This window comes from Aureobasidium namibiae (assembly GCF_000721765.1).
Source record: "Aureobasidium namibiae CBS 147.97 unplaced genomic scaffold scaffold_8, whole genome shotgun sequence".
Lineage (NCBI taxonomy): Eukaryota > Fungi > Ascomycota > Dothideomycetes > Dothideales > Saccotheciaceae > Aureobasidium > Aureobasidium namibiae.
This window is the reverse complement of record NW_013581201.1, coordinates 625806-649868: the sequence shown is the minus strand read 5'-3', so window position 1 is coordinate 649868 and position 24063 is coordinate 625806. Positions and strand designations below refer to the sequence as shown.

General features: G+C 52.1%; 8 protein-coding genes across 8 annotated transcripts; 4 read left to right on the top strand and 4 right to left on the bottom strand.

Annotated features, from left to right (window-relative positions):
• Positions 1-783: 783 nt before the first annotated feature.
• Positions 784-3582, top strand: M436DRAFT_45976 (ARM repeat-containing protein; the record flags this gene model as incomplete). Its single annotated transcript, XM_013571949.1, has 10 exons — positions 784-906; positions 962-1099; positions 1155-1265; positions 1321-1467; positions 1521-1894; positions 1943-2243; positions 2296-2499; positions 2552-2724; positions 2781-3010; positions 3143-3582. The coding sequence occupies 10 exons, from the start codon at positions 784-786 to the stop codon at positions 3580-3582; spliced, it is 2241 nt and encodes a 746-aa protein (XP_013427403.1).
• A 127-nt stretch (positions 3583-3709) lies between these two features.
• On the bottom strand, positions 3710-4652 carry M436DRAFT_46014 (mitochondrial 54S ribosomal protein YmL9; the record flags this gene model as incomplete). The annotated part of the gene is made up of 2 exons (XM_013571960.1): positions 3710-3831; positions 3881-4652. 2 exons carry the CDS (start codon positions 4650-4652, stop codon positions 3710-3712), a joined length of 894 nt encoding a protein of 297 aa, XP_013427414.1.
• Positions 4653-8127: 3475 nt separating this feature from the next.
• M436DRAFT_46604 (trimeric LpxA-like protein) lies at positions 8128-8880 on the top strand (the record flags this gene model as incomplete). The annotated part of the gene is made up of 1 exon (XM_013572086.1): positions 8128-8880. One exon carries the CDS (start codon positions 8128-8130, stop codon positions 8878-8880), a length of 753 nt encoding a protein of 250 aa, XP_013427540.1.
• A 258-nt stretch (positions 8881-9138) lies between these two features.
• M436DRAFT_13027 (uncharacterized protein) lies at positions 9139-9674 on the bottom strand (the record flags this gene model as incomplete). The annotated part of the gene is made up of 2 exons (XM_013571896.1): positions 9139-9382; positions 9433-9674. Coding segments are annotated over 2 exons (486 nt in total), but the record flags the coding sequence as incomplete, so codon positions are not given.
• A 666-nt stretch (positions 9675-10340) lies between these two features.
• Positions 10341-10974, top strand: M436DRAFT_46497 (RNA-binding domain-containing protein; the record flags this gene model as incomplete). The annotated part of the gene is made up of 2 exons (XM_013572065.1): positions 10341-10757; positions 10813-10974. The coding sequence occupies 2 exons, from the start codon at positions 10341-10343 to the stop codon at positions 10972-10974; spliced, it is 579 nt and encodes a 192-aa protein (XP_013427519.1).
• A 2061-nt stretch (positions 10975-13035) lies between these two features.
• Positions 13036-13583, bottom strand: M436DRAFT_17105 (uncharacterized protein; the record flags this gene model as incomplete). The annotated part of the gene is made up of 2 exons (XM_013571906.1): positions 13036-13172; positions 13226-13583. Coding segments are annotated over 2 exons (495 nt in total), but the record flags the coding sequence as incomplete, so codon positions are not given.
• A 2403-nt stretch (positions 13584-15986) lies between these two features.
• M436DRAFT_45832 (uncharacterized protein) lies at positions 15987-16355 on the top strand (the record flags this gene model as incomplete). The annotated part of the gene is made up of 1 exon (XM_013571931.1): positions 15987-16355. The coding sequence occupies one exon, from the start codon at positions 15987-15989 to the stop codon at positions 16353-16355; it is 369 nt and encodes a 122-aa protein (XP_013427385.1).
• Positions 16356-20122: 3767 nt separating this feature from the next.
• Positions 20123-23783, bottom strand: M436DRAFT_46081 (uncharacterized protein; the record flags this gene model as incomplete). The annotated part of the gene is made up of 2 exons (XM_013571978.1): positions 20123-23463; positions 23516-23783. 2 exons carry the CDS (start codon positions 23781-23783, stop codon positions 20123-20125), a joined length of 3609 nt encoding a protein of 1202 aa, XP_013427432.1.
• Positions 23784-24063: the final 280 nt, after the last annotated feature.

The window sequence follows — 24063 nt, the reverse complement described above, 5'->3', positions numbered from 1 at the left end:
TGGCGTGGGTCAGTAAAGTGAACGTAAATAGGATATGGAAGCGGAAGAGAAGTGGAGAGGATCAAAGATTATTTAAATCAGGTCTTTTGAATTTTTTGAAACATCATGTCACACTTGCGAGAGATCAAGCTGCACTGATGGACCATGGAACTTCGAGGATGCAAAACGACGCAAGTCCGTGTGCCAAGCTGCTCGAAGTAGATGATAGTTTGTAGGCCAGCGCCGTTGGTTGTGGGCTAGGGAAGCAGCGTAACAACTCCAAAGCTGGCAGGAGATTGATGTACTCATCAACCGTCAACTCCGGGCTAGAAAGCATGTGTTGTGTTGGCTTGAGTCTTCGGGAACATGAATGACAAAAGGAACATGCGAGTTTGATCGCAACGAAGGACATGATTCCAAAACAGTTCAAACGTGATAGTGCAGGCGATATGCCCTTTTACCATGGTGATCATCATTCTTTGATTTTGGAGGAGGCATGGTTGGAGTATGAGATGAACCCACTTCTTGTGACGCGTCTGCGACATCGATGCTCAGCCGAGCGGCAAATGAGTCGGGACCAATCATTACATTGCAATCAGACGAACAGTCAGAGAGGGTGGTCGGTGAGATGGATGAAGTATGTGGAGGTGTGATGTAAAAGGGTCAGGCTGATGGACAGATCGAGGGAGGTGAGGCGAGCTTATCGATAAGGAAGCACCTCCGTAGGGAAGCGACGGTGGCAGCAACACCAGCCAACACTTCTCAAGACCAACTCCTCGATTCCTCGGGCGCAGCTGAGCAGACATGGACTTCCTCAAGTCTGCCGTCGCATCAGCCATCTCCAAAGGCCCGGCCTTTCCCTATTCGTTCGGCGAAAGAGTCGACATCGACCAGTCCATCTGGACTCTCCACAATGGCACCAAGAGGGTAACAGCCACACATCTCACTCTTCTCGACGCACCCGTCTCTGACAGCATTACAGGAAGACGGCTCTCGATGCAGCATCTTCTCCTTCGACGTGACCGCAAACAAGTCTCGCCTTCCCCTCGCAAAGAACGCTCTACGCAAGTTCCGTACTCTTCGACACCCGGGTGTAATAAAGGTCCTGGATACTGTTGAGGTAGTCGCAACAACTTTCCCAAAGACCGACCTGCGCTTACCGGACGCCAAGGCAGACAGACACCTACATCTACATTGCAACTGAACGTATAATTCCTCTTGGCTGGAAGACGAAGAGAAAGGCTGTCTCCGAAGAGAGCATCAAATGGGGTCTCCACAATGTCGCTGTAAGCAACTATGCATACCGCAATTCTCGCCCATCTGCTCATGCTGCTCTTGTAGAAAACGCTTGCATTCATCAATGAAGAAGCCACTTCAGTACACGGATGCGTCCGTACCTCATCGATATTCACTACCGAGAGCGGAGAATGGAAGCTCGGCGGTCTGGACGTTTTGAGCTCTATGAAGGAGGACGAGGCCGTCATCTACGTTAGTGGGACATATCGACTGTATGTTCTTACTGTGCTAACTATGACACTCAGACATATGGGAGTCTCGCTCCTGACTCGGGACGCTATGCTCCGCCTGAGGTTGCCAAAGGCGGCTGGGACAGTATCAAAAAAAGCCCTGTGTCCGCTGTCGACTCTTACGATTTTGCTATTCTTGTCATTGAGGTCTTCAACGGAAGTTTCTCGGCCAGCGACCAGGTCGGTCAGACCAAGGGGATCCCGGTCAGCATGCACGCTTCATACAAACGCCTAGCCCACGCAAATCCTAAGACAAGACTGAGTATTGCTCACTTCCTGGAGCAAGGCAGGAAATCGGGTTCATTCTTCGATACGCCACTCATCCAGCTGACTGATGGCATTGACAACTTGGGTCTGAAGACCGAGACTGAACGTGAAGAGTTTCTTCGGTACGTGTATGCCGATCGAACACACGAACACTACTGATGTTGGTGTAGCGAACTCGAGGCCGTGGCAGAAGCAGACGACTTCCCAGAGGATTTCTTCAGAGTCAAAGTGCTGCCAGAGCTACTCAAATCCCTCGAATTTGGCGGCGGAGGTCCTAAGGTTTTGTCACTTGTTATGCGTATCGGCAAGAAACTCTCGGACGAAGAATATGAGTCGACCATCACACCCGTGGTTGTCAGACTTTTCAGTAGTCCAGACCGCGCGCTTCGCGTGTGCCTTCTCGATAATCTGCCACATATGATTGATCATCTTCCTCAGAAGATTGTGAATAACGGCATCTACCCACAGATGGTACGGACACATAATTGATTCTGAGTCGATCATTGTGCTAATTTACCTGTAGGTTACTGGCTTCACTGACCTCGCGCCGCTTGTCAGAGAACAGACTGTAAAGGCGGTCTTGGTCGTGGTGCCCAAGCTGTCGGATCGCATCATCAATGGCGAACTCCTGAGATACCTGGCTAAGACCGCAAACGATGAGCAGCCAGGCATTCGTACCAACACCACCATCTGTCTGGGAAAGATTGCGAAGAACCTTGGCTCTAGCGTATGTTCATTTCCTCCGTCCTTACCTCTTCCGTTGTCTAACACACTCGCAGTCACGTACTAAAGTTCTGGTTGCTGCCTTCTCGAGATCTCTTAGAGATCCCTTCGTTCATGCACGCAACGCAGCACTTTTGGCCCTGTCGGCAACTGCTGATCTGTTCACGGAGGACGACTGTGCGACCAAGTTGCTTCCAGCGATTTGCCCGTCGCTCGTAGATAAGGAGAAGTAAGTAACGAGACACTCGTACCGATGGACAGACTTTACATGCTGACTCGACGAAGAATTATTCGAGACCAAGCCAACAAGACTCTGGACCTCTACCTCCAGCGCATCCGCAAGTATGGACAAACTCTGCCTGATAGTGTGTTGCCACCGCCAGAAGCTGCTGGCTCAAATGCGCCACGCATGAGCACTCCACAGCCAGGGTCGGGATCGGGATGGGCTGGTTGGGCTATATCGTCTTTCACCAACAAGCTTGCAACTGCCAGCGGAGAAATCCAACCCAACAGTAGTACCGTAACAACAGCCAGCTCGGATAGACCATCCTCCACTCCGCCAACAAACCCGAGCTCGTCAGCTGCTGAGTCTCTTACAGCTGGCCGTACTCGACCCACACCAACTTATTCTCCTTCTGCACCAACAGTACCCAGAGTGTCCTCAGGCCTTCGAAACGCGACCCCGACCATGTCTGATGTGGATCAAGAAGACTTTGGTGATGACTGGGGCGCGATGGATGATGATAACGATGGTGCTGCCGACGCTTGGGGTGAGGTAACAGACAGCGCACCGCCCGTTGCGTCTACTAAAGCTTCGGCGGCCTCCTTTGATGACGGCGGTGAACCGGACTTCGAAGGTTGGCTCAATGCGCAGGCGCAGGCCAAGACGAAAGCAAAGAATCCTCTACCCAAAGGTCTTGCAAAGAGCAAGCCTGTCTCAGCTGCAGCATCAAAGCCCGCTGTAATTAGGACTGCATCTGCATCAGCTGCGACCAAGGCGAAGCCAGTAGCGAAGCCAGCGCCTGGTAAAGTAGTCAAGCCTGCACCCAAGGAGGAGGAGGAAGAGGACTGGGGTTCAGCATGGTGATGAGAATATGCAGGAAACGTACGGAATACCAGCTCTTGGATTCTTTTATAGAGTTACATAATTTACATTGCGCCTCGCCCTCCGAGACACTGTGCTGATCAAAATGGTATCTTGCAAAAGTCGTATCTTAGGCGGTCGCCGAGGGCTCAGCAGCCGCGTCTGCAGCTGGAGAGGTGGGAAGCTCAGGCCACGGCTTCTTCAGAGCATCTTGAATCTTGACAAGAGCTCCCTTGGGTCCAGCAACGCATCCTGTAGTCGAGTCAGTAAATCAACAGGAAGACGTTAGAGACAAACTCACCATTGACGACGACAATTCCGTTGGCAGCGTCAACCTTGAGAACGCGTAGGTTCTGGACAGTGACCTGCTGGCCACCCATGTTTCCAGGCATCTTCTTGCCGGGCAAGACTCTGCTACCACTACCCTGCGAGGCACCCGAACTACCCATGATTCTGTGAGCCAACGAGTTACCGTGACTGGCAGGTTGACCGCGGAATCCCCATCTCTTCATACCACCCTCGAAACCCATACCCCTGCAATTCGCCTTTGCGTCGATGAACTGACCCTCCTGGAACCAATCTGCGCCAATGACCGAGCCAACCTGAGGCAAGCCCGCCTCATCCTTGACGCGGAACTCGTGCAAGTGGCGGCTGAGACCGACCTTGTTGGCAGCAAAGTGCCCTCGCTCAGGCCGCGTCACATTCCTGGGTTCCTTGATGCCGGCGCCGATTTGGACGGCCCAGTAGCCGTGCTTTTGGCGAGTCTTGTGGGAAACGACTTGGACGCGATCGAGTTGGAGGACTGTGCAGGGGGTGCGCTTTGCGGTCTCGGGGTCGTAGAGGGCGGTCATGCCCTTCTTGATAGCAAGGGCGCCGGTGCGTGGCGGTAGGGTGTAGGACTTGCGCTCGAGGGCGGCGGTTTTCGAGGAGCCCAGCACGGGCAGATCGAAACCGGCATTGAAGCGACTGGGCTTGATTTTCGGGTTGAGCGTCTTGATGGAGCGTGTGAATGTGCGCGGCAGCAATGAGGGTTGTGATAGCGCCAGTGGGGCGGCGAATGTGATGGGCGGCATTGCGTGTGTGTGGTTGCGGTATGTCGGCGCTATTGTATGGACTTTGATATTCTGATGCTGGTCGCTGCTTCGACTTTCCTGCTAGCGTGCTTGCCTTTTTGGATGGCCGCCGCGACCCAAGCCATCTCCCGAGCGTCAGAAGTCTTCGTCACCTAGACCTAGACAGGGTCGCCCTCCAGCCATGAAATTATAGCATATCAACAGTATGTTCAACACCATAAAAGGCCCGCCGTGCTCACATGCTACATGATATCTTTGATCAATGTCAAAATATAGGCCCCATCAGCTGAGGCCGACTTTCATATCCCAAAGGTGGCTGTTGCATGCATCTGCGCATGATGCTGAAGAAGCTGTCTTTCTTGAAGGTCCGTTTCTCATCTGCAAGTGCACCGACAGACGCCAACACTTAGCCACGCGCGTCCTGTCGACTCTCTCGGAGACTTTCAATGTCTTCTTAAACCACTGTTTTCACTATGGCTTCTCTCGTCCCCTTTCCTGCCGTGGTTCTGTGGATTTTACAGCATCTCCTCGTTGCGACACGTCACGCGGCCAGAGTCGCAGATGTTGAACCGTGTGATCGCCTCCTGATTTATTGATGCCCGTTCTGTCGGGTCGTCTAAGAATAAGTGTCCATGCCATACTCCCAGAAGCGACCAAAGACTGCAACTCCACCCCCTTCTGCCAACTTTCCATGACACAATTAGATCATCATATCCGACTTTCGCACGTAAGCTTCATCTCGTCGTCGCACCTTGTCAACGGTGTGTGCCAGGACATGGCAAAGCCACAGTTGGGTCGAGCAACGCGCTCAATGTTGATGGGACGTAGTACTCCAGCTCTTGATATGTCCTCAAAGGAAAAGCCACCGTGCCATTGTCAAGTCTGGTACGACTCGCAACGGTCCGCCTTAGGGCCCGCATAACGAACCATTGCCGGGTCTTGGAGATTGGGTCTGCGATATAAAATTCAAAATAGAACCACACTTCATGAGTGACATGTCCTATTGTCGCCGTACAGCCTCACGCCAGTCGCGGTCGTCGCGCCCTTTGGCAGGGAGATCGCAACGCGCACACAGAACCGGCTTCCCACATTCGGACGAAGCGCCTTGGATTAAGGCCGAAAGAACATGATTTCGACGGTTGCTCCAGTACACCCATCTCTCCCAGATGCCGCTCAGCGCCTGATGAATGTAACGCGTGGGGTCCTAAGCGGGTCCATGTGCGTCAGTTAGTGCGCGCTTGACAAGCTCGGCACTTTCTCATGCATGACAACCCTCCAGGCCGTTGCCTCGAACATAGCAAAGGACAATCAATCATGCTGCGGGAACCGGGAGCCAGCCATGTCGGACCCTTGGAGCGCTGCTGATGGTCCAATCCACAGAGAACTACTCTCGACTGTTCGCGGTGTAGGTGTGAAGAAGGTACCATGTTGAGTGGACAAACGAAAGTGGGCGCTCGAGGCGGCCTATCAAAACGCTAAACGATCCCTGCGCGGATTTTGGCAGGCGCGGCAAGCAGCAAGCCCGCAGCTCCACGAAAAGAAGCGGTAACCTATTGCTCGGAGTGCTTGTTCTTGTATTTGTTCGATCTGGCCAATGCTGCCGCCGCTGGCGTTGCTTGCATGGTTCGCTGCGTTGTGCTATGCTGCTTTCCCTGTCTCTACTTCGCCCGCGTGTTTGCTCGTTTCGTCCTGCCTGCCTTTGTCTCTCTGCGAGTGCATGCGCCGAGTCACAGGTCTCTTAGCCGCAAGCCGGCGGCTCTGACAGACGCTGCATACGCTTGCCAACCCAATACCCTCGCTTCTCGTGTTTTTGTTTCCATTCTTGCGCGCCAAAGACCTATCTGACACGTTTCATTGTCAGGCTTCTCTACGAATCCATTTGCACCGCTGCCCCACCCGACAGACTGGCTAATCGCAGGGACTAACGGGTCCGCAGGAACAGCGAACGCGAAGTGTCTTGTGCTTGTTTCCGCTAGTACGAGTCCTTGGACTCGGCGAGATATTCTGTGTCTGCGTGTCTGCGCAAGACTCTGCAAGACTGGATTCCGAAAGTGTATGGCTGCCATCAACCGGTCTACCGAGGTCAATGACTCTCGGATGAGTAGAGAGGTCGAAGAGGTGTCGACAGCAAGAAGATTCACTCCAACGAATGGCAACAAGAGTGCCGCGAGTCCTCCGCAAAACACTTCCTTCCGACCCGATCCATCGGCCCTTCCTCAACCTTTTCGACAACAACAAGAACAACAACATTCTCTAACTCGACAGGCACTTCCATCAGAAGGAAAGCCGAACCCGCTTTTCGTGGACTCGGAGGAGAATAGAGGCGCCTATCACGATAACCTTTCCTTCCGCTCTCCTGAGAACGAGTCCAACCGTCAGGGGAAGCGCAAAAGGTCCAGAGAAGCTTTCAAAGTCTCACCCGAGTTCACATCTCCACCTCCTCGACGCGAAGATACCCTCAAGCCACCGACCGGGTCAAGATCGCCTGCTCGAAGCCTACCACCACTTCTCAGAGAGACTGACTCTCAACATGCATCGTAAGATCTTCGATGAAACGGTCTCAAAGTCCGCTGACACGCAAGCAGAGATCAATTCTCAGGTTGGCACCAACCACGACCGAGTCCTGGCCAGACAGAGTCACAGCTGGAGGACGCCTTGCGACGAGACTCGCATATGCCCAAGGCTCGCAATGGCCACGACCACGACCAAGACCCCGACCATGACGAAGGTAGTGGTAGTCCGCAAATGGACGTAGACATGCAAAGCGACCAAGAATCGGAGATGCAGGGCGACTCGATGAGCGGCAGGAAGGGGCCTGCGCGACGGCGGTTCTCGCAAAGAACAAAGACAGGTTGCCAGTAAGTAAATAGAGCTCCAAGACCTTGTCTTTACACTGACACGTCCCTCGATAGTACGTGTCGGCGGCGCAAGAAGAAGTGTGACGAAGGCAAACCGCAGTGTCAAAACTGCACCCGTGGAGGCTTTGCCTGCGAGGGCTATGGCCCTAAACATGAGCTCAACGTCAAGCTTCCGTCCAAAACAATTCCTCTGCAAGCAAAGACTACCGGTGCGCATGCGTTTCCTGCCCATCGACAATCGTGAGTTGACCCAACCACCGATCTCCCAATTCAACACTGACAGACCTAGCAGGGCGCCCGGTGCCGCCGAGAACTGGCTTGAATCACAAAGGCGCTGGTCCCATGACAGTCGCCCACAACCCCCCGGTGACGCATCGCGCTACGCAGGACTGGTCGCGCCAGCAGAACTTGAACCGTCTTTCGCATCTGATCGTTATGCCCCACCCCATCCTCCCGAGAGAGCCCGGGCACCACCCTCGTCCAGATTCGGCATGTCAGCGCCCAGTATCATGAGCGATACCAATGGCGGCAGTCTAAGCCATAGCAGTGGTGGCGTGAGTACTAGCTTGGGCAGTGGCTTTGACACGCCGAGAGGCATGATCTCGAGTCGCATCGCCATGAAAGCACCACTAGGGCCATACCATACTGCTGGTCCCAGTGAGAAAGACAACATGCTTAGCGGCAGAGACTATCGCCACTTCACCGATCCAGAACTACTGACCGATAGAGCATGGTGCAAACAAGCAGTCGAACGCTACAACAAAGGCGCGAAGTCGTCTTTTGACATTGACATGGACTCACGCATGAGGCTGTTCAGACAGATACTACAGCCGGATCGTCTGTTGCGACAAGCGGACTCGCGCAGTCATCCTATCGGCACCATTGGCTCCAAGATTCTGATCGAAGCACCGTTCAAGTGCGAGTATGGCTACAACGTTCATATCGCAGACAATGTGGTGATACAGGCAGGCTGTGAGATATACGATCCTTGCCCTGTCACGATCGGCAGAGGCACCATCATTGGCCCAAACGTCAAGTTCTACGGACTCGGACCGGATACAAGGCTTGATGCAAGAGTACGCAACGGCAGCGAAGGCAGACTAAGAGGAGGCAAGATCTTGGTCGAAGAGGACTGTTTCATTGGCGGCAACGTCGTCATATTGCCCAACGTGATCATCGGACGAGAATGTGTGATCGAGCCCGGGACTGTGGTCAGCGGTGTGAGTAGCCAAAATGACACTTTGATCTCTGCCTTAACACTGACATTTTCAGAATATCCAACCAGGCAAAGTCGTCGCCGGCAACCCAATGAGGATAGTCCGCGACGTTGTCCCGATACCGACCCAAGAAGAAGGATATGGTCGTCCTGATCCGGCGATGACAGGAAACATGTGGCCAGGAGAGCGATCCTACAACCGTGATGTTCGCATGGGTATGTGAAGGGCACGAAAGTACAAAGAGATGGAGCCACTGGGCAAAATGAGCATATTAATACGAGACATTCCGGCTTAGCGAGGAGTTATGGAGTGTTGATAGCTGCCATACGCATGTAGCAGAGCCGTAGACACTTCGATCATTTTTCTCATTGTTGTCGTTCACGGACTTCTTGGTTGCGCCGTTGACTTGAGCCTGGTCAGTTCAGCCTCCAACTGCGACTTTTCTTGCTCGAGCTGTTCTATTTGTTCACGAAGTGCTTCAGTCTGCTCTTGAGCACCCACGCTCAACTCTTCCATGATTTTCAAGACACGCCAGAGGCGCAGGATGATAACCAGAGAAGCGACCTCTTCGAGAATGCCACGCAGAAGGACATCTATGACGAAGCTCGCTATGATGACAGTCGCATCAAAGCAGTGGAACTTGGATCGGAAGAAGCTGTGGCGATTAGCATCAGAGGACTGACCGTGTCACTGATTTCTTCTTACTGGAATCCGAAAGCCCATATACTCGCCAACAGTTCCAGCATGAACAAGCAGGAAAAGACCAGACCAATGATACCTAATGCTTCCTCGGTGACGTGACCTCTGGGTTCGGAAATTCTCCCTTCGCAGCTGAGGATCTGGATGATGAATTCGAGAAAAATACACGCGCAGTCGAGGGACACCAGGAGTAGGATGGCATAATGGCCGAACTTTGAATTTAGATAGCGACGAGTGTGTAGACGGGCAGTACTGATTCTCGAATCGTTATGCTCGGGAGAAGGCTCGCGCAGAAGTGGTCTTTGTGATTCTTCCATGATCTTTGTGAGCTACAAATGTTCAGTACCTTGTTCTCACATTCTGAACACTTGATCTGAGACGATATGCTGTGAGGAGGGTCAAAGATAAAGGAGCTTACAAGGCGGTCATATGCACCGAGAAGGTTCTAACTTCGCATGAAAGGCTGTTTTGACGAAATTCAACTAGATATACTCAAGAGACATATATCTCTAATCAGACTTGCATCAACTTCAAGTGAAATAGGCAGTGACAAAGAATACGGACCAACCCATCTACCAAGTGCGAATAAGGTTTCTCCAGGATGCTTGGCAGTCGCGAGTGGCAGCGGCTCGCGGGAGCGTTCGCATGCCATTTACTTTGACTCGACCCTCCATCGACCTGTCCCATCAACCACATTTGTACCTCACTGCCTTGTGACGTGTGACCGAATCGCCTGTCTGGATACTTCCTGTGTGACAGCCAGCAACCTTTGTCTTCACCAACAAACATCCCCCTTCCCTCTTATTCTCCAGACTTCCATCAATGTAGGTTGCTCTCCATCTCAGGCCATTGTCCCTCGTCGCTTGACCATGCTGAACCCACACGCAGCTCCCTTCCACCCTCTCAGCGCAACCATGGCAGACAACGAAGTACCGCCGCGACCCGAGGAGGAGCAACCCGTCAACGACGACGAGACCAACGATGAAGAGGAGATCGCAGCAATGAAGAAGCGCGTGCAAGAGATGGAAGCAGAGGCGCAGAAACTGCGCGAGATGCAGGCCAGCTTGGATCAGCAGCAGGACGGTCTGCGCGAAAGCAAAGAAGACATTGACTCGCGCTCCGTCTTTGTCGGCAATGTCGACTACGGCGCATCGCCCGAGGAGATCCAGGCCCACTTTGGCAGCTGTGGTCCCATCAACCGTGTCACTATTCTGCTTGACAAGTTCACTGGCCACCCCAAGGGCTACGCCTACGTCGAGTTCCAGGAGCCTAGCCTTGTCGCCAACGCTATTGTGCTCAATGAGAGTGTCTTCAGAGGCCGCAACCTCAAGGTATGCTATGGCTTTGCTTGGATCTTTGTATCCACAGTTTGCTGATTATGTCTAGGTTGTACCTAAGCGCACTAACCTCCCCGGTCTCGCCAGAGGTGCTGCTGCCGCTGCTGGAGGCCGTGGCCGTGGACGCGGTCGCGGCGGTCCTGGCTTCGGCGGTCCTCCTCGCGGTGGCTTTGGCGGTGCACCTCCGTTCGCCCCTCGCGGTGGCGGGTAAGTCAAAACATACATCTTTGAATACTGAGCAAACGCTGACAAGTCCTACAGTTACCGTGGAGGCTACCGTGGCGGCCGTGGCAGAGGCTACGCTCCCTACTGATGAACCAGCATTCTCACAGATTGCAATTACTGGCGACCAGTTCTCGTGGCAGCAAAAGACTCGGCTACGAACTGTTATCCTGTCATCACACCACACGACCTCTGACCAAGCCAAATCAGGCAACAGTGCTTCAAGTCGACACGTGGGCACGTGGATGGATTCGCGGCGAAAAGTGGGAAGGCGACACGAAAAAGGAAATGCGCGCGACCAATGACTCTTGATATTTTTAAGTTCTCGCTTCTCTTTTCATGTTTTACTATATTGGGGTCTCTGCAACGAGAGGAAGAAACAGGCCGGAGAAAGACAGAAAGACAGAAAAAATCTACAAAAGAAGAAAGTTTCACGAAAAGATTTACTTGATGAAAGAGAAAGAAGATAATGCCCAGAAACATGATCATGAGGACAAAAGCAGGAGATTGAATATTAGAAGAGGCAAGGACAAGAGATTGTGATACCCAAGGACCAAAAATATTCGCAGATAGAATTGTGATGCCATGGATGGCTGGCGACGAGGTCGGAAATGACACTACGCCAACAACGTGCATTCGTCCAACCTTGCACCAAACGCCTTCAGCCACTTTAGCTAGCCATCAAAGGTCCGGCAATAGGAGCAGACTTCGGAAGTCGTGTCCCGGATGAACTAGGTTCATGCAAACTATCCATCACGCATACTGCAACGACACCTTCCGATGCGAGTCAACAGAAGTCTCGGAATCTCAAATGCATCAGATCGATATGTACGGTATCTGAGAACAGCAACGATTTCTCATTTTGGGTAGACACTCAAAGGGTTGTGGTGTCGAAGGGTAGCAGATGATACGTCGCACCTGCCTCAAATACACACAACAAGAGTCTAGTTATGCCCTCAAAACAATTGGGAGGCCATAGAAGAGCAAAGCTTCAGAACGGAACCACAGAAAAGTTGTAGTCTCTAGGAGGCGGAACGGATACATCTATCACACGAGCGTCTTGATTGAATCTTCCAAAGACGAACACTTTGTTGTCGTCCTGAGATGTGACGTTTTTCCGCTTGTAGTAGGCAACTGAATGTCATGCCTTTGTGACGGCAAGAACATGCTATCGGCGCGCTACCTATCTGGTTTTTCTACCGTGACCGTGTTGTCTTTTACCTCCTCGCATTGGCCATCTTTCGAGCGCGAGATGTGATAGCCAGGTTGCACAATCTGTGCTCATGCTCTAACGTTTGAATTGAAGAAAGCTACAATTTCCTTCCAATTCTGGTTGGCATTGTTGCTGGTTGCCGTCACTGGCCTCATTACAATGTTGCCCCTAATCTTCTTGCATCGAGATTAGGGGGTTTGTCGTTCTGAGTTGGCATATTGAGGTTGTTTTGAAATCCACTGTAGGTGTTCTTTGCCGATCCGCTATGTTCATCCTGATGATCTCTGATACTTGCGGCGGACTTTGATTGTATGTCCTTCCATTTCCACCTTCTCATGGAGACAAGCCTAGATTGCTGATGCCTATCACGGGATAATCACTCTTGGACGTCCCCTTTGGCAACCTCACTGGAGATGATGATGTCGGGCCGAGCGATTTTGTGACTTATGTAAGTCCACAAAAATCTTCTTGTAGTGGGTCCGGCTGATGGTAATAGCAAGATGGCGAATGCTGATCTGTCAGCTTGACCGGTGGGATGGCTCTGCCATACTCTTGCTTTGTCTTGCCACTGAAAAGCCCGATCGAGGGAAGTGTTGAAGAGAAGATCGGAATCAAGTGAGAGGTGAAATAATGATAAATGTGTGCGCGCGCTTTCTTCTACGCCATTTGGAATCCTAGTATACAAACGACATGCTCCTTCCTGTTTCCTGACATGTCCAAGAGAGCGGAATCCCTTCGACCTTTTGTACAATTGTTTATATCTTACAGTGATGGAGCTTTTACTCGCAGGGAGTATACTGTCCCGATCTACGGCTTGATTGGCCTGATGTCTCTGAGCTTCTTCTTTCCGACTTGCCAACCCCAAGATCTCAGGATTTTAACGACCTTTGGTGTAACGGCTACAGCCAGTGGCACTCGGATGAAGATGAAAGACTTGTGGATGGCGTAAGCGAGAACGAATTGTGTCCACAGAGCTTCGGTATAGTCAGCATGAGAGCATGGCGAGGAATGTGGATAGCAGACATACATGCTTCTTCCTTGTTGCGAGCATCTGCCTCCGGGACACCCCATACATTGCCTTCCCTAGCAGCAGGGCTGCCGACAGCAGTCTCGACTTGTTCTACAACATCGTCTGCCTTTGCGCCAACATCGGGCATGACAGCCTTGATAGCGTCCTTGACAGTTCCAACGATGGCATGTTCCCAGCGAGCGACGCGGTCGGTGCCGAGCCCTCTGACAGCCAGGAAGCAGAAGGGAAGATCCAGAGCGGAAAGTCCGAAGTAGACACCAGTCACGACCCAGCCGTACTCTTTGCCGAGCTGCTTGAATCGCTGGAAGAAAGAGAGCTGGGGCGTCGGGCTACCGAGTTGTGATGTGGGATCGGGATTGGGCCTCGAGCTGTTCCATCGCCGCGAGGAAGGGTTACGGAAGCGAGCGAGTAGCTGTCGCCATGTGGCAGTGTTGTTTGTGGTGTTGGCAGGTTTCTGAGCGAACAGCCTGTGGAATTGCGCTCGCTGTTGAGGTCTCCAGATCTGATTTGCAGCCCTGGATTGGGCGGAGAGGTGGCCTGTCGAGGCGCGGGTGACTTTGCGCTGCAAGTGTTGTAGTATGGGCATAATGATGGTGTTGTTGATGGTCGCTGTTGCTGTTCCGCAAAGCTCAGCTGTTGGTCGCAACTGCCTGATTCATGATGATGCCGAACGCTTCGAAAATCCGATCAAGCTTTCCCTGCGCCAACCCCGGTCTCGGCCTCGCCGACTCCGTTCCATCAAGTGTACATGCGCCGAACAGCATCCACCATGCACGAACACGCATCGTCGAAACGCTGATTGTTATAGACTCTGCTGTCTTTCCGTGCTCTTTGTAACATGTGTCGTCACATCGCGCATTTCACCATCATGACCAAGCGTGGATGCATCATCTTCTTTCCAAGCGATCTAGGCCCTGTAATTTCCTTGCAGAGCATAGTGCCAGTGCTTACGTCCGTAAGAGTCGGCTCTTGTGCACTACCGAAGATACCGTGAGACTGTGGGAGAGACTGATGAGACCATTTGAGCGCTCCCGTGCGCGAGCTCCACCAAACGTCTAATATCTACTGCTAACATGCCGCTCAGTCACCCTTCCTGCCCAATAGACATCTAGCCATCTTATCACCACTCAATGGAGGCCGACCGGCCGCCGCGTTTCTGCAGATTAAACATGGCCATCAACATGTCGTTGTTCCACACTCCCTCTCTCATCCACGTGCTTGACCTCACATCCCGTGATGACGTGCCGCTGTGCATTCTTCAACCACATCATACCTGCCCAGCGGTTCTGCTGCCGCACTCATTCGGCAGCGGTGTCCGAGTCGAACGCTCAAGCTGCAAATGTCTTCAATCTAGCCAACAACCGAACCAAGCGAACGGGTTCACTCGTTGATATTGCCATCCAAGCCTTTCATCGAATGCGGTATGAATTGTAGAATGTTTCGACCATTCGAGCGTGTAGCCGTTGGTCGCAGCCGCAGCTGTCCAGCTGTGTACACAAATACGTGCATGTACAAGTCCGAGACTGAATGTCCGAGTTGCCAATGCCACAAAGACTCCAGTCAGTTTAAGCTTCCGAGCACCAGAACAAAATAGGTAGCAAGGCTCAGATTAAAGTCGTGGCGATGCGTTTCTCCACCAATCAAGGCGTCCATTCGGAGACGAGCCTAACGCCATCTTTACGTGAGGCGTTGACTTGATACTTCGGTACATGCGAGAAACAGAACAATGCTCTCGATTTGCTTTGACTTTCTCTCGCAACACGTCGCCCTACATCAGGGTCGTTGGTGACAATCTCAGGGTTTGTGCTATTGTCGGTCACGCTGTCATGAGGATTCGGGAACACGTTTGAATCGGTTGTTCAGTGGGTCTCTGTCTCTCCAAGAGGCTTGAAAGACTGTTTGGCTTGCTCGGCAGGATAGAGTTTGGCGCAAGAGAGTACTGTAGCATGACTGCTTGCGTGTGTAGGTTTGACCTTTGACTCGAATCCTTTGTCCATGGCCGTTGTATGACAGCCATATCCATAACCATCGACTGACCACACGGCTATCGCTTTCATCTTGACTCTCGCTTCGCGCTCGACTGCCTGTTTCATATCTCCATGCCCCACCCGCCATCTCACACTCTATTAGACTTCCCTTGTTCTCGACTTCTCAAATAGCTTCTGGTGACATTCTCGCGGGGCTCCTAAACAGTTCAGAGATAATAAGTCCGGTCTGGTGGGACTGTCCAATAACAACCAATATAGAGTCTCCAGGGCTACGTTGGTGGTGCGCCGTGTCGGGGTCTTGGTAGAGGACGTCTGGTCCGATCTGACCTATTGGCAAGGCTCGTCCATCAGACCGTTACGATGCCTGATCTTGGTGTACCTGTCTGCGAAGCATGGTGGTGGAGTATACACTTCTCGGCGCCGCCGCCCCTTCCGCCGCAGCACGCGCCCCTAGTCCAAAACACGTTTTGGTACTCGCAACAGCAGCCATTCGAAGCTTGTTCTCCAACATCAACTTTCCCATCACAGGGGCGTCACAAGGCTCGCTCCCTTTTTTTCTCTTAGGCTAAACAATGGCTGCACGGGATGCTCAGGCCTTACGTATATAGATATCCACGCCGTGACCCGGCCTGATTCGTCCACGTCGTAAGTCTTTCAGACCAGAGTCCCAAAGAAAAGAAAAATTCCCTCTCTTCCTTGACTATCACTTCATTTGCCAAGACACATTCGCTCCTATGGCTATTCAAATTGCTTGTCTTCCCTCCCCGAACATGTTCGCCGTGGACACTTCTCCTCGATCCAGAACTCGTCAATACTCGACATCATCCTCATCCTCTACCAGATCCATGGCACAACGCGACTCGATGGACATTGACAGCGCTGCTTTGTTGGACATCCAACGTGCTCTTGACATCGCTCGCAACACTGAGGGCGACCTCGATCACTCTGTCGAAAAGTACCTGGAAGAACAGCTCACTGGAGTCTGGAACAGACTCGAGTCTCGTCCCAACACCTATGTCCTCTCCAAGGACGAGTTCGCCATCTTCAACTACTTTGTCGGTCGCTACCAAGACTCAAAGGTGGCCGAGAAGGCGATTGCTCGATTCTGGTCCAGCTATCAGGACACTGGCTCCTCGTAAGGTTCAACAAGGCTTGAATCCTACGAAGTACTCGTAAGCTGTCACTTCTTGCGGTCTGCTACACGGTTGCTAATGCAGCACGGAGTAGCGGAACGTCGCGATTGGCAGCCTTCGCGACAAGAACTCCTCGGGACCAATGCGGCTCCCTTACCGAGGATCGACATGCATAGATGACCAAACAATCAGGCTTGCAGGTCTGCAGGCGCCCTTCCCGCCTTTCATCTACCATCGCATGGACCTACACCAGATGGCTTCTCTTATGAACACTCCTATCTGGGTTTGGACACTTGTGCCCAACTCACAGCTGTCTGCATACCGACTTTCCTTTTCAGGGATATGCTTCCGTCCTCGAGACGTGAAACTCGATGGGCCGCTGCTTAAATCATAGCGCGCATCCGGCGGCCACAACCAGGCTTTGGTTAGGATCGCTGGTCGACCAACCCCCGACGACACAACATCCTCTACTGCTCAGGAACACAGCCTCATACACGGAACACTCACGACCTTCGTGTCTGACAGATGTATATCTGCACCACGATGTCCATCTTCCGTTTGAACGATTAGAGCCGAACACAGGCATTTGCTATCGATCACACCAACACTTTCAGGTCGTTGAGAACCCATGGCGGGAAGACGCATTCGTGCGTAGTAATTATCGAGGACAGTCGACGGAGGCCAATTACCTGCCTATTTGGACGGATTGTCGAGGGCTTCTCTGTCCCACAGACCGTACACCTGCGGCAACACGGCACATATCAACATGGCGGCGTACATGGAACGTTTTACCTTATTGTATCTTAGAGCAACGATCTGGTCCCATAGTTGGAGCACCAACACAATCAATCCAAGATTGACTATCTTGACACACTTTTCAGCTGCAATCTCCCTGTCCCTATCCCGTTTGGATTACATACTCATCGGAAAAACATATGTCAAAGGAAGGAGTAGAGTCCAGAACTGCGTTTGGCTGTGGGTTCGTGGAATGCCCCTTCCGGCCATGCCTTCTTCCCTTCCGAATGCATGCAGCTACTTGACTCGTATGTGTATCCACCCCCAAAATATTGTTAGTACCGACTTCCCTCTAAATTGTACGGAGCACTCCGGACTCCAGCTCGAATAATTGCTTGCCCAGCGGCCCCAGCCCTTTGTTGTGGATACTCGCCAAGTTCTAGGGCATCAGGGCAACAAGCCCTCGATCAAAAGGATCAGGATCAGAGCCGGTGGGTGACACGACATGTGAAGGATTATCAGATGATCGGGACGAACATTTGATGAGAACAATCGCCCCGAAAGCTACAGTAGAAGGGAAAGCCGTTTCCTGCTGAATCCATACATGCATGAGGCACACGTCGGGCGCATGACTAAACCGCGTGACGAGATTTTTCTTCCTGCTTGTTTATGTTTTGTTCATGCTCAACTGTGTTTAGATTGGCACGCGCTGGATGTTTTGCCAGTCAAACTCTCGAAGAAAGACCTCTGCCATACGAGTTGAACAAGGTTTTCGTTCGCCGATTCAGAGCAACGCAGGGGAGGAGCAGAGACTGTACGCAGTAATTGATCCAAGAAAGCTGAGCCGGGTTTAACAAAGCAAGAAGCAAACAACGGACCCATCTCCCATATTGTCTGTTGCAGTCTGCTACAATTCTTTCTCTTTTTTTCCTTTTCTTTTTACGTTTGTCACAAGCAGTTTATTATCCTTTTCCGTTCCACAAGCCCCCCACCTTGCAGAGTCAGGTAGCGTAGGTGGGGCTCGTGGAGATGGAGAGAAATGGTTTCGAATCGCAAAAGTTGCAACAAGAGACATCCAACATAAAACTACCAGCTCAAGGCCTCGATGAATTGTTGCAACCTACACCGTCCCTTTAGGCCTTTTGAACGCCTATCTCGGATGTCGAAACGATATAAACAGTTGTTTCTTGCGCAATAACGGGGGAATGACTTTGCAATGGTGCATAGATTGTTTGTGGCACACGACTTGAATCAGTTTTCCACACACCACCGCTCACGTAAACATGAGGCTTAGAATTAAACATTTCTAGCCCCTTGTCTGCGATCGATTCTGACGTTGGCCGTAGAAAATGTGCTTCCGTCGTCATGTTCGGGGAGCCAAGACTGACAACAGGCAGGCTTGACCGTGTTGGTGACTGCCTTTCTTGCCCTCATTCCTTCCTCGTCTGCAGTGTCTCGTTGACAACTCACGAAGTCGTCGATCTGACACTGCAAGCGTCTCTAATCCGTCGCCTCGTGCATACATTCACTCTACATGCTTGACGTGATGTCTACATCTGCCTTTTGGACCAGCGGTCTCGACTCTCGACGGGACGACCAACCCTCACAAGTCCATGCGTCATGTGCTGTCCACACTCACGCTATACCGCATCCAAGTGTTTGGACGACCATTCTCTGCAAGCAGTAAAGCGCGTAAAGCTCCTCTAAACCTTGTTCAAAACTTTGCCCTGAGCCGTCTACGCCGTATGACAAAGCTGACTCGCATGTTTCTACGTCGTCTTGTGTGCAAATACCAACAAGGTTTACACGTATCAGAATTCCAGCTAAAGGATTTCTTGTCTCCGCCTGGTGTCGTTCTTGGCCTTGCTGGGCAAAGTCGCTTGGCAACACCAAAACCGTTCATGAGGGCACGATGGGCGAGGAAGAGTACGAGGGTGGAGCATGCCAGACCGTAGTTCGAGACGACATGTGGCATGACATGCGTGATCTCAACTGCGAGAAAAAAGTGTGTTCTCCGCTTCGAGGTCTCTCCGTGGACTGCCCCTAGAACCAACGCCCCTCTGAAAGCAGCTCTCAGGTCGGAATAGGTCGTAGGAACGACTTTCCTCTTCGTGTGACCAAAGTCGCAAGCGATCATGACGCGAGAGCGACAAAGCTTGTTGCTGTTTGATAGGAGCATGGTGTTACTGCTGACATATCAACCAACAAACACATCGTCTCACATACCGAGAGAGCTGAACCTTATACATGAAAAAAAAAAAAAAAGCCTTACAAAAGCATGACTTGGCAAATCTCTGATCAATAGCCATGGGTACGGTCAACGAGACATACGCAATCAAATCTAGAATGATGGTGAGTACTCATGGAACACACCTCCGAGTCATCCTCTAGATTCGGCCGATACTCCGGCGTCCTTGGTGTGCATCATCGCTCAAGGTTCGCTTGTCAGGGTAAAACAAGAGAGATTCTCGTCACAGACAGCATGATTACGCGGTTACGCTCAGCGATGCAGAGGAAAGAACGGCCTTTGCGACACGCAACACGCGCTCGTGGCGCCACCGCAGAGAATGGAAAAAAGTGTAGAGTGTGATACATCAAAAGTCTATAAGCGAAATGTGTCTGTCACGCTCTGTACGGATGGCCTATAGTTCCTCCGAGAGAAACGCAAAAATCTTGCAAACTACCTTCTTATTTCTAAACCTATAACCATCTGACTCGATGGGCGTTGGTCAGCCCAACGGCATCCAAAGTCGTATTCCTTCAGACTTGGCATGAACTCTACTCTTCTGTCGTTACTTCAGGAATCAGCAGCATCGGCTGCCCTGGCTATAATCACGGTTGAGAGCGGCCGGGTCACTACGGATATAATATGGAGTACAATGGTCGATCAATCGTTATCTCGAATGATGGATAGGATCAATAGTCCTCGAACGAGTAGCAAACTTCCCACTACACGGTCAAACGCAATTATCCATCTACAAGATCGCAGCCGTCCCCTTGATAAACTTTTCTCTAGCGACCCAAGACAGATCCACCCCTCATTTCTTCCCCAGTGACGGCGAAGACGTGTCTCTGGATTTTGATACAATGCGGATCTTCTTCCCGTTGCCTCTGTCGAAGATCGAACGGTGCATCGGTGGAGGTGCGCGAGCTGCTTCTTCCTCGACCATCTTCAGCGCTTCCAACTTCGCGCGCCTGTTCTCCTCCTCAAAGCTCACTGGCTTGGCCGGGATCTCGTCTGCAGAGTCAGAAGCATCGTCATCGTCGTGATCGGCAGTGCCGTCTAGCTGAGGCATTGGCTGAGGGTGTCTGGATGCTGCTACTGCCGCTATAAGTGCGTGGATAGCTGGTCCAGGTCTGTTGGGCGCCCTTCCTTCCATTCTACTCCTCGAGTCTTTGTAGTTCTCAGGCAGTTCGTCAGGCAGGTCTGGATCATCGATGTGCTTCTTCTGAATGTAAGATGACACTCTGCGCTTTCCGTTCTCCTGTTGACGGCCGTTGTACGCGCCGTCTCTGTCATCCTCTCCGGAATCAAAGTCAGATTCAACATCGACTTCTTCATAGTCTGCGTTAGCTGTGCGTTTGCGCCTCTCAGGACGTGCTGCACGGGTCATGCTGTAGTCGTCGTCACGTTCGACTCGGATCTTCATTCTGTTTGGGTGTTGAGGTGCCTTCTTCTTGGCTTTCTCCTTGGGAGCGATATCTGACCTTACCAGCACGTTCTCTGGAGGCACTTCTTGATCGACCTCTGGAGTCTCAGAGACAGGTTGGAAAGATTTGGCAGCTTGTTGCGCGAGCAGTTGCGCAAGACGTGGTCCAGATATGTGAAGTCGGACGATTCGCTTCTTGCCCCGTAAGGCAGCCTGTGCTGCAATGAACCGTCCTGCCTTTCGTGCTTCATCAAGAGCTTTGCGTTCTTTCTCCTTCTCGAATTGTTTCGTTGCTTCGTTCCTGGGCTTGGAGAATGCAGAAGCAGGATCTTCCGAAACTCTGCGTCTCTTGGGGCGGCTGCCTTCCATGTAAATCCTGTCATCATCGTCTTCGTAGACCTCCTGATTACGCTTATTACGGGGTGCGGAGCCGGACAGCAGCGACGAGATGGGCTGATATCCTTCGTCTTCATCGTCTTCCCCGCGAGGGTCGGGGTACGCGTAGCTACTGTTTTCAACATCTGGGTACATAGGAGCCCTCGGAGCAGCAAATCCGCTGGTTGTAGCAGGCGCATATCCTTCAGGTGCGTCGACTGTCGACCGGTAACCATTACTCAACGATGAAGAGGAGGCACTCGGTTTGGCACCTTTGAGCATTGCTTCTGGCGGTGGCAATAGAGACGTTGCAGACTTCCCTTTGGCACGTGTATTCTGGGGCGTAGGGTTCATGAGTTGAGGATCGATCAGGGACTCATCGGGCGAGTAGTCGAAGCGGATATGGCTCTGATCAGCGTCGAGCTCTTCTTCATCGTCCTCGTCATCCATCAAGGGGTCTGCCTCTTTGGCTCTTCTAGCTTCTTCGCGAGCTCTCCTGATACGAACACTTTCCTGAACGTTGTCGTCATCGTCTCTCAACCACGTGAGGTTGGAAACGGAAAAGTCGACAAGACACTCTACACTTCTGGCATCGGCAATCCTCTTGGTGTCATGGCCTAGTAGAGTGTTCTTGGGCTCATAGGGGTGCTGCTTGGGGTCCTTTCGGCAGGCTCCCGCGAAACATGCGTCCTGGCAATGCGGACACGACCAGTTGGCGTCTTGCATTACTGTCAATGGCATCAGGTCGGCTCCTCGGTACAACGATCCATAACACCACCATTTGTCGCAGGTGGTACACTTTGCAGACTTCCAGTTCGGGTGTCTCTTACAACAGACGTGGCAAGGGCTGTGTGTCTTGAACCAAGCCTTTGGCTTCTTTTTGACTGCTTTCTTGACACGGCCTTCGTCATCTACGATGATATCCTCCTCGCTCTGCTCATCGTCTTGTTTCGGCTTGGAGATGTCGGTGAAAGGGCGGCGTTTCAGCTGCTCTCTACAGACTTCGGCAAGCGTCTTGTGAGGTAGATTTCTTCGAGCTTCGAGAAGTGGTGGCGGAGCTTTTGCTGCATTGCCACCATCCAAATCGACGGCTTGCTTGCGCCAAGAGTCGTACTTGCCAGTCAACTCTTTCCATTTGAACTGTTCCGTCCACTTAAGATTCGAGATGCAGCCGCATGACCTGCCCATAGCGTAACAGTCCAGACAAACGTCGTAAGGCTCTTCCTCCTCATGTCCAAGCACGTCCTTACAATTCGAGCATGTCAAGAAGCGGTTGAAGATGTTGCATCGACAATAAGCGCATGTGACATTGCTGTCAAAAGGTAGAACCTCGCATTTCTCCTGAGGACCATCGGGGTTGAACATCTCAGAGACCAGAACATCGAGGAATAAGCCAAGCAGGCGCCTGAAGTCTTTGATCAATTCTTTGATCTTGCGGCTGCCCATTAGCTGGCGAGCGGCGTCTGCGGGAAGCTTGTCGGACTGTGATCTGGCCAATGCGAGTCTGTTAGAATACAGCATGAGCGTGTAGTAGATGATGGCTTTCGTCTTGTACTGTTCGTCTCGGCAAACAATCTTTGCTTTTGGTAGAGCTTCCTGCAGCGCCATATCGAGAGTATCCAGCGTGGTCCTGTTCCAAGCGACTTTCGTGGTTCGTGTTCCCCTGTTCCAAACCTGATGTGGAGCTAGCGGAGGAATTAATATGAAATCGCCGGGACGCTGTTCGACTACATAGACATTGAAGGGGGCCTTCTTCCAGGCCGAGACTTGAGCAAAGTGGTTCTCGACTTCGATGTCATGTCCAAGAGTATCAAGCCAGTACTCGGAGACCAAATTGCGGTCCTTGGACTCCGTCATGAACCAGATCGAGGAACCAGGTCTTTCGGGCTTGCCATCCTCGCCAACATCCTTGGAAGCTTCCACCATGATGTTGTGACCCATTGTGGCGCACATCTCTCGGTGTGAGGGTGTGTAGGTACCTTCGTGACCGATGTAGCACATGAGGTTTTCGGCTCGCATCTCGGGAGGAAGGGTGCTCATAAGATCGCCAGCTCGAGCAATTCCACGGGCAGGCCGCCTGCCGGGGCCAAGAGTGTAAGGATTAGCACCAGGACCTCCGATGTCTCCGGTGCTCTCGTTGAGGTAGAAGAGGAATGGTGGGATGTGGTCTTGAAGCTTGTCGTGCCAGACTTGAGGGCAGTCGATGTCTTTGAGATAGATCCTTTGGCGACTTTTGTCCTTGTAGTTGCGAGTGTTTTCGAAGAACTGATTGCTCAGTTTGTTCATGTTTCTAAGATAATGACCGATGGTGAGGGGTAGTGATTCTTTGGTTGAAAGATTCTTCGAGCTTTCGACTGTGATGTGTGTTAGTGAGGAGAAGGTGGAAGCAAGTGTGGTTCGGCGTACTCTTGGAACCGACGTTGTCGTTGAGCCATTTGGGAGAGAAGGTCCATGGGTCCAGGCGGTTCTCAAAGCCATCGACGACGAGAGGCTTGCCTCCGATAATGACATGGAGAAGGACGAGCTTCTCGAAAGCGGCGACACCTTGCTCGTCAATCTGGTCGACCGAGATGCGGTCCACGAAGGAGAAGTTTGGTGTATACTCTATAAGGCCATGGATGTCGAAGTCGGGCGCGATCGGCTCGAAGGCCGCGCGCGGTCGCTGAGCGGGCATCTTTGTAAGTATTGTGTGTGGCCCACACTGCGGACCGGTGGAGGTGACATGCGCAACACTTGGCCGAGTAGATTGCGCGTGTCAAAGACTGCGAAAAGGACCTGCGAAAGGTAAGCAAGAGCGCCGCAGTGAAGTTGAGCTCGCGACGTGACTGTCGAAACGGAAGCTGCGACCTGACACACCCGGGCAGACGCGTCGTCGGGGCAGCTCGAGCCGATCGGCCGCACGCACGCGCGCACGGTTCACGAGCCTACTCTGCTCTTTCTGTTCTTCTTTCCGG